Source organism: Ananas comosus, linkage group 12, assembly GCF_001540865.1.
Source record: "Ananas comosus cultivar F153 linkage group 12, ASM154086v1, whole genome shotgun sequence".
In the NCBI taxonomy this organism is placed as follows: domain Eukaryota; kingdom Viridiplantae; phylum Streptophyta; class Magnoliopsida; order Poales; family Bromeliaceae; genus Ananas; species Ananas comosus.
In genome coordinates, this window is record NC_033632.1 from 6,788,151 (window position 1) to 6,801,619 (window position 13,469).

Here is a 13,469-nt window from a genome sequence, read left to right on the forward strand (position 1 = left end):
GCCGTACACAGATGCTATTATAGCTGTGCTACCGGCATTCTGTGTACAGGGCAGTGAGGTATGGTGATCGAGGACGATGCTGATTTCTTTTCATATTGTTGAGCTTCATGTATCAAATCGAGTCCTACGGCAGTTTGATCTCCTCCAGCATATAACCATTCACGTGGAGACCATCCATCGTGTTACTTCTTAGCGGCGGCCAGATGAGGATTGGGCCCACTTTCATTGTCACGCCTCGGATTCCTCGTTTCCCCGGGCACACTAACAGCCCCGCCGTATACAAACAAATTTTTCTTGTATACGAAACAAAGCTGTACCTGTACCTGAATCATACAACATTACAACCAATAGTATAGAGCTGTAGAAATAAAATATAACTAAACAATAGAAGTTCACTATACATACATAGCATCCTGGTATACAAAAATTACTCGCTCTAGCGAGATACAATATCAGTATGTATAATAAATCAAACACTACAACTACCTGCAGCCGGTACTCCTCTAGCTCAGCAACTCGACAGAAGGGCTCTAACTCGTAACACCCTTTCCGTGATCAGAATCAGCAGTAGCAGCAGCCGCAACAAAAGGCTCTGCAAAAGAGGGGCAACAAATGGGCGTGAGAACTACTGCAAAAACAAGTAGTCCTCAGTGGGTACCGCCTTCAACTTATCGGCTCACCGACCAAGTCTACAGATGATATGCTCAAATGATAGTAAAGAAACTGAAAACAGTATACATCTACATGCCACTATACTATCATGAACCGACACTACTATCTGTAGAATAATGCGATCTCTAACCCAATCTCACCAGGGACTGTGAACACACCCGTTCCAGAGACTGTGAATACACCCGTCCCGCCTGTCGAAGCTATACAACTACCTCTACACTAAGCAGTCCGTGGAGAGCAAGTCCAAACAGGACACAACGACACCAACGCGAACGCACAAAGCCCAACTCCGGAGTGACACTCATGGGCGCTACCCAACCGAGTATGCAAGCGTATCTCTGTCGAGCTCAATCAGGCTCTCACAGGCTAAGATCCAAGTGAACAGGGTCCAACTGGTCTAACTACCACACTCACGTGCCCTCGGCACAATCTGATGCAAAAACACAAATCTCGGTCCACCGTCAACCTCAATGGCATCCGACAGTCCGGAACAGTCTAAACACTGCTGTAAAAATAAGCTCGGCATCTCAGCACGAGCGTAAATATATTATACACTATCCTAGGTATCCACCGCCCACAAACTGTGGTGATACAAACAAATTACGGCTTCTAGAGCTAAATCTGGTAGTTTTAATATATGACAGTGTAGAAGCGCTAGTTTTCTTCTAAGTCAATTCCAAGTTCAACATGTATAATTTATCTAACTTACTACAAAATGCTCCAAATTCAGATTTCATTTAACAGGCTAATCGATGAATTCGAGCTAAAAATAGGATATACAACTACTGAAAATATACATGTTGACTACACATACACTTAGGAGGAGAATCCGATGATTAACTTACCTTAAGTGCTAAATCCATGGCAGCGAGAAGTCGCCGGAACCCCTGTCAATCTCTGCCACAACCAGCAACCAAACAAAACCAAGGTCTACACAAAAATCCACCAAAATTCATCAATATTTCAAAAATTCAGCACTTAAGCTAATATCATCCAATTCCAATGTCAACTTTACCTTCAAAACTCAAATTCAGATGAGAAGCAGTCTCAAATCCAGAGAACTATGATGGAGTATCAATCTCAGGTTGCAATTCCAGCTCCCTCCAAGAATTAGTCCAAGAAAATCAAAGAAACTCAATTTCAGGTCCAAAATCCGAGCAGCTCAGGAAAACACGAAATTGACTATACAAACCTCAATAAATTTCTGTCAAAATAGGCTCCACGAATTTCACTTGAAGTCCAGAATCCAACAAATCAAATTTTGTGAAAAACGGAGCTTCCTATGTCGCACACGGGCCAAAACGCCGAAGGTCGCTGTTGGAATCTGCTGAAACTGCAGCCTTTAAACTTCAATTTGAGGAATTTGGAGTAATTTGGGAAGTTTGGAGGGGTTGAAATGCAATTGTAGGCTTCACTGTGAAGAGGAGGTGAAAAGAGCTCACCAGGGACGTACTCTCTCTATTTATAGGGTGATCAAACGGTCAGATAAGCCTCAGGAACAAAAGAGGTTAACTTGCAGGTTCTGCAGAAAACCACACTTTTGGGCGCCCAAAACCCCTTTCTGGGCGTCCGAAACCTCCAGGCTACATACTTGCTCCCCTTCGGTTCCTCCGGCAGTGGTGTGCTGCACCCATATGCGACTCCGGCGGAGCTCACCTACCACCAGCCACGTGTCAGCGCAAACGATACTCACGAAGTAAATTTTCGAACCCACTTCTGGGAGCTCAAAACAAGAATCCGAATTGGCTTCCAGTTCTACTCAGCTCGGCACTTACGTTCTGGGCGACCCAAACCAGTTCTGGGCACCCGAAACTAGCAAAACTCCAGTTTTGCTCATTTGAGTGCGCAGAATCCATTTTTGCATCTATTTCGTACAAAAACAACTCCGACTCAGTCCGACACTCTCTAGATGTGTCGACCAGTCACTAATACTGAAGCCAATCCTATCCAAACCTCAGGAGCACTACATCCTCCTCCAGTACAAAAAGTTTCGTCCTTGAAACTTAAATTCATACCTCAAACCGGCGCATCAAACAAGTAGGGGTAGGATTCCCTCATCACTGTCTCAAGCTCCCATGTCGCCTCTCGCTCCTCGTGATTACTCCACTGCACCTTTACATAAGGAATGACCGAGCTGCACAATTCTTTCGTTTCACGAGCTAGAATTCGCACCGGTCGCTCCTCATATCTCAGGTTCTCGCCCAGTTCAAGCGGAGTGAAGTCAATCACGTGAGAGGGATCGAACACATATTTCCTCAATGCTGAGACATGGAAAATATCGTGAATACCGGCTAGTCGTGGGGGTAGAGCAATCCTGTAGGCAACTGGCCCAACTCGCTCCAACACCTGACCAACAGAGCGTGGACTGAGCTTTCCATGCACTCCAAATCTGCGTATGCCTCTGGGCGGCGAGACTTTCAGAAATATATGATCTCCAATCTGGAACTCTAAGTCTCGTCTCCTGATATTGGCGTAGCTCATCTGGCGGCTCTGGGCTGTCAAAAGGTGTCGTCGCACTGCACTAACCTTTTCCTCTGCCTCTTATAAAATTTCAAGTTTTAGCGTCTTTCTTTCACCCACATTACTCCAAAACAAAGGGGATCGATATTTGTGTCCATACAACGCCTCAAACGGAGCCATCTGAATGCTCGTTTGATAACTGTTGTTGTACACAAACTCAACCAGTCTCAAATGTCGATGCCACCCTCCTCCAAAGTTTAGGATGCATGTCCTCAACATGTCCTCCAGAGTCTGAATGGTCCGCTCTGACTGACCATCCGTCTGTGGGTGAAACGCCGTGCTGAAATGCAACTGTGTACCCAAGACAGTCTGAAGACATCTCCAAAAGTGCAAAACAAATCTCGGGTCTTTGTCAGATACGATTGAAATCGGCACACCATGCAGCCTAACAATCTCATCCAGATACAGCTGTGCGAGTCTCTCCCTGGACCAAGTGGTCTATACTGGTAGGAAATGAGCAGACTTAGTCAGTCTGTCCACTATCACCCAAATAGCACCCAAATAGTCAATCTGTCCACTATCACCCAAATAGCATCGAAACCACCCTGTGCTCTAGGCAATCACACGACAAAGTCCATCGTGATCTGCTCCCATTTTCACTCGGGCACTGGCAGACTCTGAAGCTTGCCAGCAGGTACCTGATGCTCTGCCTTTACCTGTTGAGAAGTGAGATACTGGGTTACAAATCTGCCAATGTCTCATTTCATTCCATTCCACTAGAACTGTGCCTTTAGATCCTTATACATCTTGGTTCCACCAGGGTGAACCGTATAAGGTGAACAATGAGCCTTTCTCGAAATATCCTCTCGGATCTCTGAATTCATAGGCACAGACAGTCGGTCCCTGTACCGCAGTACTCCCAAACTGTCCACTGTAAAACCCTCTGCATGTCCTCTCTCTAACTGCTCTCGAATCCTCAGCAAGTGTGAATCTCCACTCTGTTTCTCCTGGATCCTACTCAACAGAGTGGGCTGCAAGACCATAGACATCAGTCTTGCAGTAGATCCAGGGGACACAACCTCGAGTCGCAACCGCTGCAACTCCTCAAGTAACGGCCTCTACTGAGTAATCATCAGGCTCAAACTCTACACTGACTTCAGCTCAACGCATCTGCCACCATATTTGCCTTGCCGGGATGATACTGAATACTAATATCATAGTCCTTCAGTAACTCCAACCACCGACGTTGCCTCAAATTCAACTCCCTTTGGGTGAACAGATACTTGAGACTCTTATGATCAGTAAACACCTCGCAGCGCTTGCCATATAAGTAATGCCGCCACAACTTTAATACAAAAACCACTGCGGTGAGCTCCAAGTCATGCGTAGGGTAATTCTTCTCGTAATCCTTCAATTGCCGTGAAGTATAAGCAATTACCTTACCATGCTGCATCAGCACACAGCCCAAACTACTGTGCGATGCATCACTGTAGATCACAAATCCTTCCCCCATCACTGAAAGGGCAAGGATAGGAGCCGACGTCAACCTCTGTTTCAACTCATCGAAGCTCCTCTGACAATCCTCACTCCAGTGAACTTAATTTCTTTACGAGTCAATCGAGTGATGGGTGTGGAAAGCTTCGCAAAGACTTCCACAAACCGACGGTAATATCCAGCAAGTCCAAGGAAACTCCTCACCTCCGTCACCGTCGTCGGTCTGGGCTAATCCTGAATAGCATCAATCTTCTTCAGGTCCACTGTTACTCTAACTGCAGAAATCACATGGCCCAAGAAAGCAACCTCCAGTAACCAAAACTCGCACTTCTTCAACTTGGCATACAACTTCTTCTCTCTCAGAAGTTGTAGCACAATCCTCAAGTGCTTCTCATGCTCGGTATCACTCCGGAAGTATATCAAGATATCATTTATGAACACCATTACAAATCTATCCAAGAACGGCTTGAATACTCTGTTCATCAAATCCATAAATGCGGCAGGGGCATTTGTCAATCCAAAAGGCATAAGATAAACTCATAATGCCCGTACCGAGTCCGAAAAGCCGTCTTGGGAACATCCTCGACCCTCATCCTCAACTGGTGGTAACCTGACTGGAGATCTATCTTCAAGAAGACACAAGATCCTTGCAGCTAATCAAACAGATCATCAATGCGCGGCAAAGGATACTTATTCTTGACGGTCACTTTATTTAGCTCTCTGTAATCCACACACAATTTAAGTGAACCATCATTCTTCTTCACGAATAACACCGGCGCTCCCTAAGGCGACACACTGGGTCTCACATACCCCTTATCCATCAGATCCTGAAACTGCGCCTTTAGTTCTCTCAGCTCTGCCGGTGCCATCCAGTAAGGTGCCTTCGAGATTGGTGCAGTTCCCGGAACTACATCAATCACAAACTCGATCTCTCTCTCCGGCGGCATTGTCGTCAACTTCGGGAGAAACACATCCGAAAACTCGCGGACTATATGGATATCCTCGAGTCCCGGCGCCACCGTAGGCACCTCCACAACCGTTGCCAGAAAAGCAACACATCCTCTACTCATCAGCTGTCGAGCCCTCGTCGAAGATATCCAAGTGGCAAACAACGTACTCCTACAGCCTCTAAAAGTGAACTCCTCCTGACCTGGCTCACGGAACGTCACAATCCTCGCTCCACAATCAATAGTAGCATAGTACTGCACCAGCCAATCCGTGCCGAGCACAACGTCAAAGTCCTGTAGCTGCCCTAAAACCAACAGATCTGCGGGTATGATCCACGAATCTAACTGCATCGGACACGACTAACAACACTACAACCTATAAAACATGGTCGGGGATCTACACCTCTCGTGCCTGTGACAATGACCCTAACTCTAGACCATGCAACAATACAAATGCTCGGCTAACAAAAGAATGCGATGCACCAGTATCAAAAAAGTGTACGAGCTCTAATGCCGGAAATCAAAATGATACCTACCACCACTGAGTCGGCTGCTGTAGAGTCCTCCACCTGAGCTGCATATACCCTGCAACTCGGAGCCTGCTGTCGCCGCTCACCCTGACGCGGCACAGATACTCTATCCTCCTGGCGGTAACTCAGTGGTGCTCTGTAAGACTGCTGGGGTGCTGGCTGAGCTGATGCTGTCGATGGTGCTGGTGATGCTGCTCGGGGACAAGCTAACCTCATGTGTCCAGGCTAACCATAAGTAAAACAACGGCCCTTTCTCTGCTAGCACTATCGGGACCAATGTGGTCCCCCACAGATCACGCACTGTGGAGTCCGCTGTGCCTGTCGTTGCTGACGGGATCCCCTGGAACGTTGACGCCCCGAAGACCCACGACCCTGAGAACGTGATCGTGGAGGCCTCGGCGGTCGTCTGCTACTCGACTGTCCTCCGTCCTCTGGAAAGGGGAGCTTCCTGTCCTAACTCTGCCCCGGCACCTGAGTCCTCTCCCGAATAGATGCATCACCTCTCTCTACCCACAGGGTCTGCTCGATAGATGCGTCCAAGGTCCTCAACCTCTGCGCTTGCATCAACCGAAAAATCTCCAGTCTTAAACGTCGCTCAAAAAGGTATACCCTGTGCGCTTCATCTCTGGCCACAAAAGGAATACAGTTCAGGAGTCGAGTAAACTCACGGATGTACTCCTGAACTGTCCGCTCCCCTTGCTGGATCTTCTTCAGATCCTTCTCGAGTTTCTGCTTTACACTGTTGGAAAAATACACCCCATGCAGCATGCCACAGAACTCATCCCATCTCATCTACGAAGCTACCAGCCTATAGTCTCGCCTCACTCTCTCCACCAAGCATGTGCATCACCTGCCAAGCAGTGAACTCCTAGGTGTACCTGCTCCCACTCAGGAATGAACAGATCCTCAAACAGTTTCTCCATCGCGCTGACCCAACCCTCAACAACCGAGGCCTCTGTGCAACTGCCATCATAGGTCGGCGGATCAAAACGACGAAAGTGGGCAAGTCTCTCTGCCATCCACTCCTGCTCAGCCTCAGTCAGCTGTGGTGCCTCACCAAAAGATGCAACTGGCGCTGCGGGAACTGCCGCTGGTCGAGGTACTGCTGCAGCTGGTGCGGCCGCTCGAGTAGTCGGGGGTGAAACTGGCTGCTCTGGTGTTGGACTCTACGGCGGAGCTAACATCTCACACATCATCTGTAATAACGCCCCCTGCTGCCTCGTCACCTCGGTCAAGGCAGCTAACTGCTCACTAAGATCAGGTGATGCACTAACCTCTGGTTGTGCACTGGGCTCTGCCTGCTCAGACATCTCAGGAGGTGCGGCACGATCCCTGGTCGACGGTCGACCTCGGCGACGATACATAGCTGTCAAGAAAGAAAATAAGGGTCAGATAAAAGACAAACACTCTCGACCCAATCAAACGAAAGTCTAGAAGGCGGCCCCTATTTCTCCTCAAAATTATGTCGTCTGCAGCCAACATAATTTTTTTGGACCGAAGCAGGCACTCCTTCGATCACTCACTCCGATCTAGAAGGAGGTAGAATAATCAATCACTGACTTTCGCGATAAATCACGCCTCTCACGTCTTGCCTTCCTAAGGTTTGCCAAACCTAGGGTTCTTAAGTTCCAACGACCTAATGCTAAGCTCTGATACCAACTTAATCTGTCACGCTCCGGATTCCTCGTTTTCCCGGGCACGCTAATAGACCCGCCGTATACAAAGGAATTTTCCTTGTATACGAAGCGAAGCTGTACCTGTACCTGAATCATACAACACTACAATCAGTAGTATAAAGCTGTAGAAATAAAACATAACTGAACAATAGAAGTTCACTATACATACATAGCATCCTGGTATACAAAAATTACTCGCTCCAGCGAGATACAACATCAGTATGTATAATAAACCAAACACTACAACTACCTGCAGCTGATACTCCTCTAGCTGAGTAACTTGGCAGGAAGGGCTCTAACTCGCAACACCCTTTCCGCGATCAGAATCAGCAGTAGCAGCAGCCGCAACCGAAGGCTCTGCAAAAGAGGGGTAACAAATGGGCGTGAGAACTACTGCAAAAACAAGTAGTCCTCAGTAAGTACCGCCCTCAACTCATCAGCTCACCTACCAAGTCTACAGATTATATGCTCAAATGATAGTAAAGAAACTAGAAACAGTCTACATTTACATGCCACTATACTATCATGAACCGACATTACTATCTGTAGAATAATGCGATCTCCGACCGAATCTCACTAGGGACTGTGTACACACCCGTCCCAGGGACTATGAATACACCCGTCCTGCCTGTCGAAGCTATACAGCTACCTCCACACTAAGCAGTCCGTGAAGAGCAAGTCCAACCAAGACACATTGACACCAACGCAACAGCACAAAATCTGACTCCAGAGTGGCACTCGTGGGCGCTACCCAACCGAGTATGGAAGCGTATCTCTGTCAAGCTCAATCAGGCTCTCACAGGCTAAAATCCAAGTAAATAGAGTCCAACTGGTCTAACAACCAATCTCACGTGCCCACGGCATAATCTGATGTAAAAACAGCAATCTGGGTCCACCGTCAACTTCAACGGTACCCGACAGTCCGGAACAGCATAAACACTGATGTAAAAATAAGCTCGGCATCTCAGCACGAGCGTAAATACATTCTACACTATTCTGGGTATCCACCGCCCACAAACTGCGGTGATACAAACAAACTACGGCTCCTAGAGCTAAATTTGGTAGTTTTAACATATGACAGTGTAGAAGCGCTAGTTTTTTCCTAAGTCAATTCCAAGTCCAACATATATAATTTATCTAACTTACTACAGCATGCTCTAAATTCAGATTTCATTTAACATGCTAATCGATGAATTCGAGCTAAAAACAGGATATACAACTGATGAAAATATACATGTTGACTACGCATACACTTAGGAGGAGAATCCGATGATTAACCCACCTTAAGTGCTAAATCCATGGCAGCGAGGAGTCGCCGGAATCCCTGTCAATCTCTGCCACAACCAGCAACCAAACAAAACCAAGGTCTACACAAAAATCCACCAAAATCCATCAATATTTCAAAAATTCAGCACTTAAGCTAATATCATCCAATTCCAATGTCAACTTTACCTTCAAAACTCGAATTCAGATGAGAAGCAGTCTCAAATCCAGAGAACTATGATGGAGTATCAATCTCAGGTTGCAATTCCAGCTCCCTCCAAGAATTAGTCCAAGAAAATCAAAGAAACTCAATTTCAGGTCCAAAATCCGAGCAGCTCAGGAAAATACGAAATTGACTATACAAATCTCAATCAATTTTTGTCAAAATAGGCTCCACGAATTCCTCTTGAAGTCCAGAATCCAATAAACCAAATTTCGTTAAAAACGGAGCTTCCTATGCAAGCCAAAACGCCGAAGGTCGCTGTTGGAATCTGCTGAAACTGCAGCCTTCAAGCTTCAATTTGAGAAATTTGGAGTAATTTAGAAAGTTTGGAGGGGTTGAATGCAATTGTAGGTTTCACTGTGAAGAAGAGGTGGAAAGAGCTCACTAGGGACGTACTCCCTGTATTTATAGGGTTATCAAATGGTCAGATAAGCCTCAGGAACAAAAGAGGTTGACCTGCAGGTTCTGCAGAAAACCACACTTTTGGGCGCCCAAAACCCCTTTCTGGGCGTCCGAAATCTCCAGGCTACACACTTGCTCCCTTTCGGTTCCTCCGCCCGCGGTGTGCTGCGCCCATATCCGGCTTCGGCGCAGCTCACCTACCACCAGCCACGTGTCAGCGCAAACAATACTCACGAAGTGAATTTTCGGACCTACTTCTGGGCGCCCGAAACTAGGATCCGAATTGGCTTCCAGTTCTGCTCAGTTCAACACTCAGGTTCTGGGCGACCTAAACCAGTTCTGGGCACCCGAAACTGGCAAAACTCCAGTTTTTCTCCTTTGAGTGCGCCGAGTCCATTTCTGTATCTATTTCGTGCAAAAATATCTCCGACTCAGTCTTACACTCTCCAGAGTCGACCAGTCACTAATACTGAAGCCAATCCTATCCAAACCTCAGGAGCACTACATTCATGCTGCACACATTGAGAGATGGGGACAAAAATTACAGGCCATTATTGACCAGCTGCTGATTGTCAGTGATGACCCGGTACAGGCGACCTTTATTTATGCAGTGGTATTTGTAGATCACGAGAAGACGGATTTCTCGTTCAGTACAGCGTCCACCATTGACTTATCAGCCTCGCGGCCAGACCAAGAGAGCTTTGATACGATCATTCATATGTTAATTATTTTTTTAATCTTATATTTAATATAGATTGAAAAAAGTGAGTTTTTATCTATAATGCAGGTGGACGCATTACGACAGAGTCAATATAGCATCGGAGAGCTAGTTCATGATCCACCTGCGGTCCATACGGTGATGGAGACATTGACGGGCATTTATGCCCATATTGAGTCAGTACTGGAGCACGTTCCTTCCATACCTGTTGTCGCTGATATCGGAGGTGGAGATTTTGGCCATGCCTCGACATCGAGTCATAACAGGAGACAGTCACCGACTCCTACTGGATTATGCTCGACATCGAGCCTGCGAGTGTCACGATCTCCATCTCCTACTGATGTTGCAGGTATGCCCGCCGCCCTTTCGAGATTTCCTTTCTTGACATTGAACTCGCTTCCGCCGCCAGTCTCTTGAGCGTACTTTAGATCAGTCTATTCTCGAAGTTATGGCGCATCATCATCACAGCCCTGCCTAGCATCTATACCGGCCACTATCGAGGGAGATCAACCTGAGCCAGAGGAGACTCAGGCGATTCCGGAGCATCCCGAGGGCATTATCATTGCGTATCTCGATCAGATGGCCGGTATCGAGGCACTTGCTGACGTACCTATTGCTGAGCTCGATGTGGATCGTGGCCGTGCACGAGGACGTGGCCGAGGATGTCGAGGAAGAGGAAGATCGAAAGACTGATTGTATCTTGCTGATTGTATCTTGTTGAATTAGATCGCATACTTTGTATAATATTATATATGACTTTATTTACTTCATATTAGTATATTTGTCTGTGTTTTTGTTGCTATTTTTATCCGGTTGATTGTATCTTGTTATTCCACTTGTTTTGTTGTGTTTCTTGTTGGATTATTTGTTCTCGTGAAAATTCTTGTCTCAAATTTGTTCAAATTATTTTTAAAATCAAACTGAAAAAATGAGTTGCTGCATTCTGCACTAAAGGCGGTGAACCATTCACCGCCTTTAGTGCAAAATCCCCAAATGCCAGAAAAAATTGGCTAAGTCATGGACTCGGGGCTGTTTGCACTAAAGGCGGTGAATGGTTCACCGCCTTTAGTGCAGCACAAATTAGACGGTGAACCTTTCACCGTCTTATCTGTGTTTTAGCCCCGACTCCAGGACTTAGCCAAATTTTGCTGGGTGGGGTTTTACACTAAAGACGGTGAATGATCCACCGTTTTAGTTAAGACGTGAACCATTCACCGCCTTCTCAAGGGCACAGGCAAGGCAGTTGGAAGACAGTGAATCATTCACCGTCTTATGAAGACGGTGAACAATTCACCGTCTTATCTAGGCCACAACATCCATGACTTGTGTAGGGATTTGCTGTGAAGGTGGCCTAGGACTGTGAAGGCGGTGAATGGTTCACCACCCATTCACCGCCTTCTCAAGGGCACAGGCAAGACAGTTGGAAAGGCAGCCTCGTAAGGGTTTGCGCCAAGGGGGGGTTACATTAAAGGCGGTGAATAGTTCACCGCCTTCAAAAGGCGGTGAACTATTCACCGCTTTCACAACAGAATTACAAAGACGGTGAACGATTCACCGTCTTTGTGAGAAAAATCCAACGTGGCGCCCATGTGGCGAAAGGAGGGTTAGCTTTACAAATAAAATTTTGACAGGGTTATTTTGCCAAATTCAAAATTCTACAGGGTCAATGTATAAAGGGTTATTTGCATACACGTCCCTGCAAACATAGTGAATTGCAGATATATCCCTACAAAACGAAAATTCTATAAGTTGTCCCTACAAAAGTCCTAAGTTATGCAGATATATCCCTGCCGTTAAGGTCTATTGAAAAAATTTTGTTAACCACAGTTAAAATACTTAACCATGGTTAATTTGTCACGCCCCGGATTACACGTTCCCCTGGCACGCCGACAAATCCGCCGAATACAAAGAAATTTTTCGTGTATACGAAGCGACAGCTGTACCTGTAAAACATACAATACTACAAACAGTAGTATAGAGCTGCTAGAAGAACTAGTAAAGTAAAAGAAACCGAGTTCCATATACATACACTGAATCCCAGAGTACAAAGCTACTCGCACTGGCGAGTTAAAAGTCTGTATGTACATGAACCCAAACTAAAACATCTACCTGCAGTAGGGGTGCCTCTAGCTCTGCTCCTCGGGTAGGGCTCTAACTCGTGGCGCCCTTGCCTAGCTCCTGACCAGCAACAGCAGCAGCCGAAGACGAANGCGACGCACGTATGCTCGGACGGCTCGGCGACGCGACGTCGGCGACGAACGCTCCACCCAAGCTCCTCCTCCTTGCGTATGGCTCCAGAGACAGATAGGGAGGAAATTTAATTAAAGAGGTGTTGGTTGCAACCCTCAATTAAAATGGATAAGCATGCATGCATGGGAGGGGGGTACGTGGCAGCATATATATATATATATATATATATATGAGGATACTACATAATTATAATGTGAATTGACGGATTTACCCTTTTTTCTTTTCCTCCTCTTTCTCTTCCCTCTTCTTCATTGCCGGCAAGGGAGGAGATGCGGCGACGGCGAACCCTCTCCCTTTTGGCCGCTACCTTTCTCTCCCACTTAAAAAGTACGTACTCGCCAGCGAGGGAGGGAGCGAGGTAGCGGCCATGGCGGGGACGCTGCGACGATTAGGGATGTCAATAAGTATGGATACCCGAAATTTTATCCGAACCCGAACCCGAATGAAACGGATATATCCGATGGATATGGATATGGATTTGGATATGGATATAAAAAAGAAAAACCCAACGGATATGGATTCGGATATGGATTTTGATTGTACCCGATCCGAACCCGAACCCGAACCCGACCCGAACCATAATATATTTTGAAATATTAAAAAAAAAAATAATTATTTCGGGTTCAAATTTTCGAGTTCGGGTTCGGGTTCGGGTTTCGGATTTTTGGTCGGGTTCGGGTTTGGATATGGATTTTTAAAATCCGTCGGGTTTGGGTTCGGTTTCGGTTTCGGCTCTCGGGTTTGGAGTCGGGTTCGGGTTCGGGTTTTTAAAAATCCGCCCCGAATCCGACCCGTTGACATCTCTAGCGAGGATTGGGGGATCGGGGGAGAACG

The 13,469-nt window shown here is 46.5% G+C and overlaps 1 protein-coding gene across 1 annotated transcript; it reads right to left on the reverse strand.

Annotated features, from left to right (window-relative positions):
* On the reverse strand, positions 2,689–3,153 carry LOC109718529. The gene has a single exon (XM_020244790.1). It carries the CDS (start codon positions 3,151–3,153, stop codon positions 2,689–2,691), a length of 465 nt encoding a protein of 154 aa, XP_020100379.1.

Bases quoted from the DNA above. Each gene is read 5' to 3' on its own strand.
- LOC109718529 (XM_020244790.1), bottom strand. From the start codon at position 3,153: ATGAGCTACGCCAATATCAGGAGACGAGACTTAGAGTTCCAGATTGGA.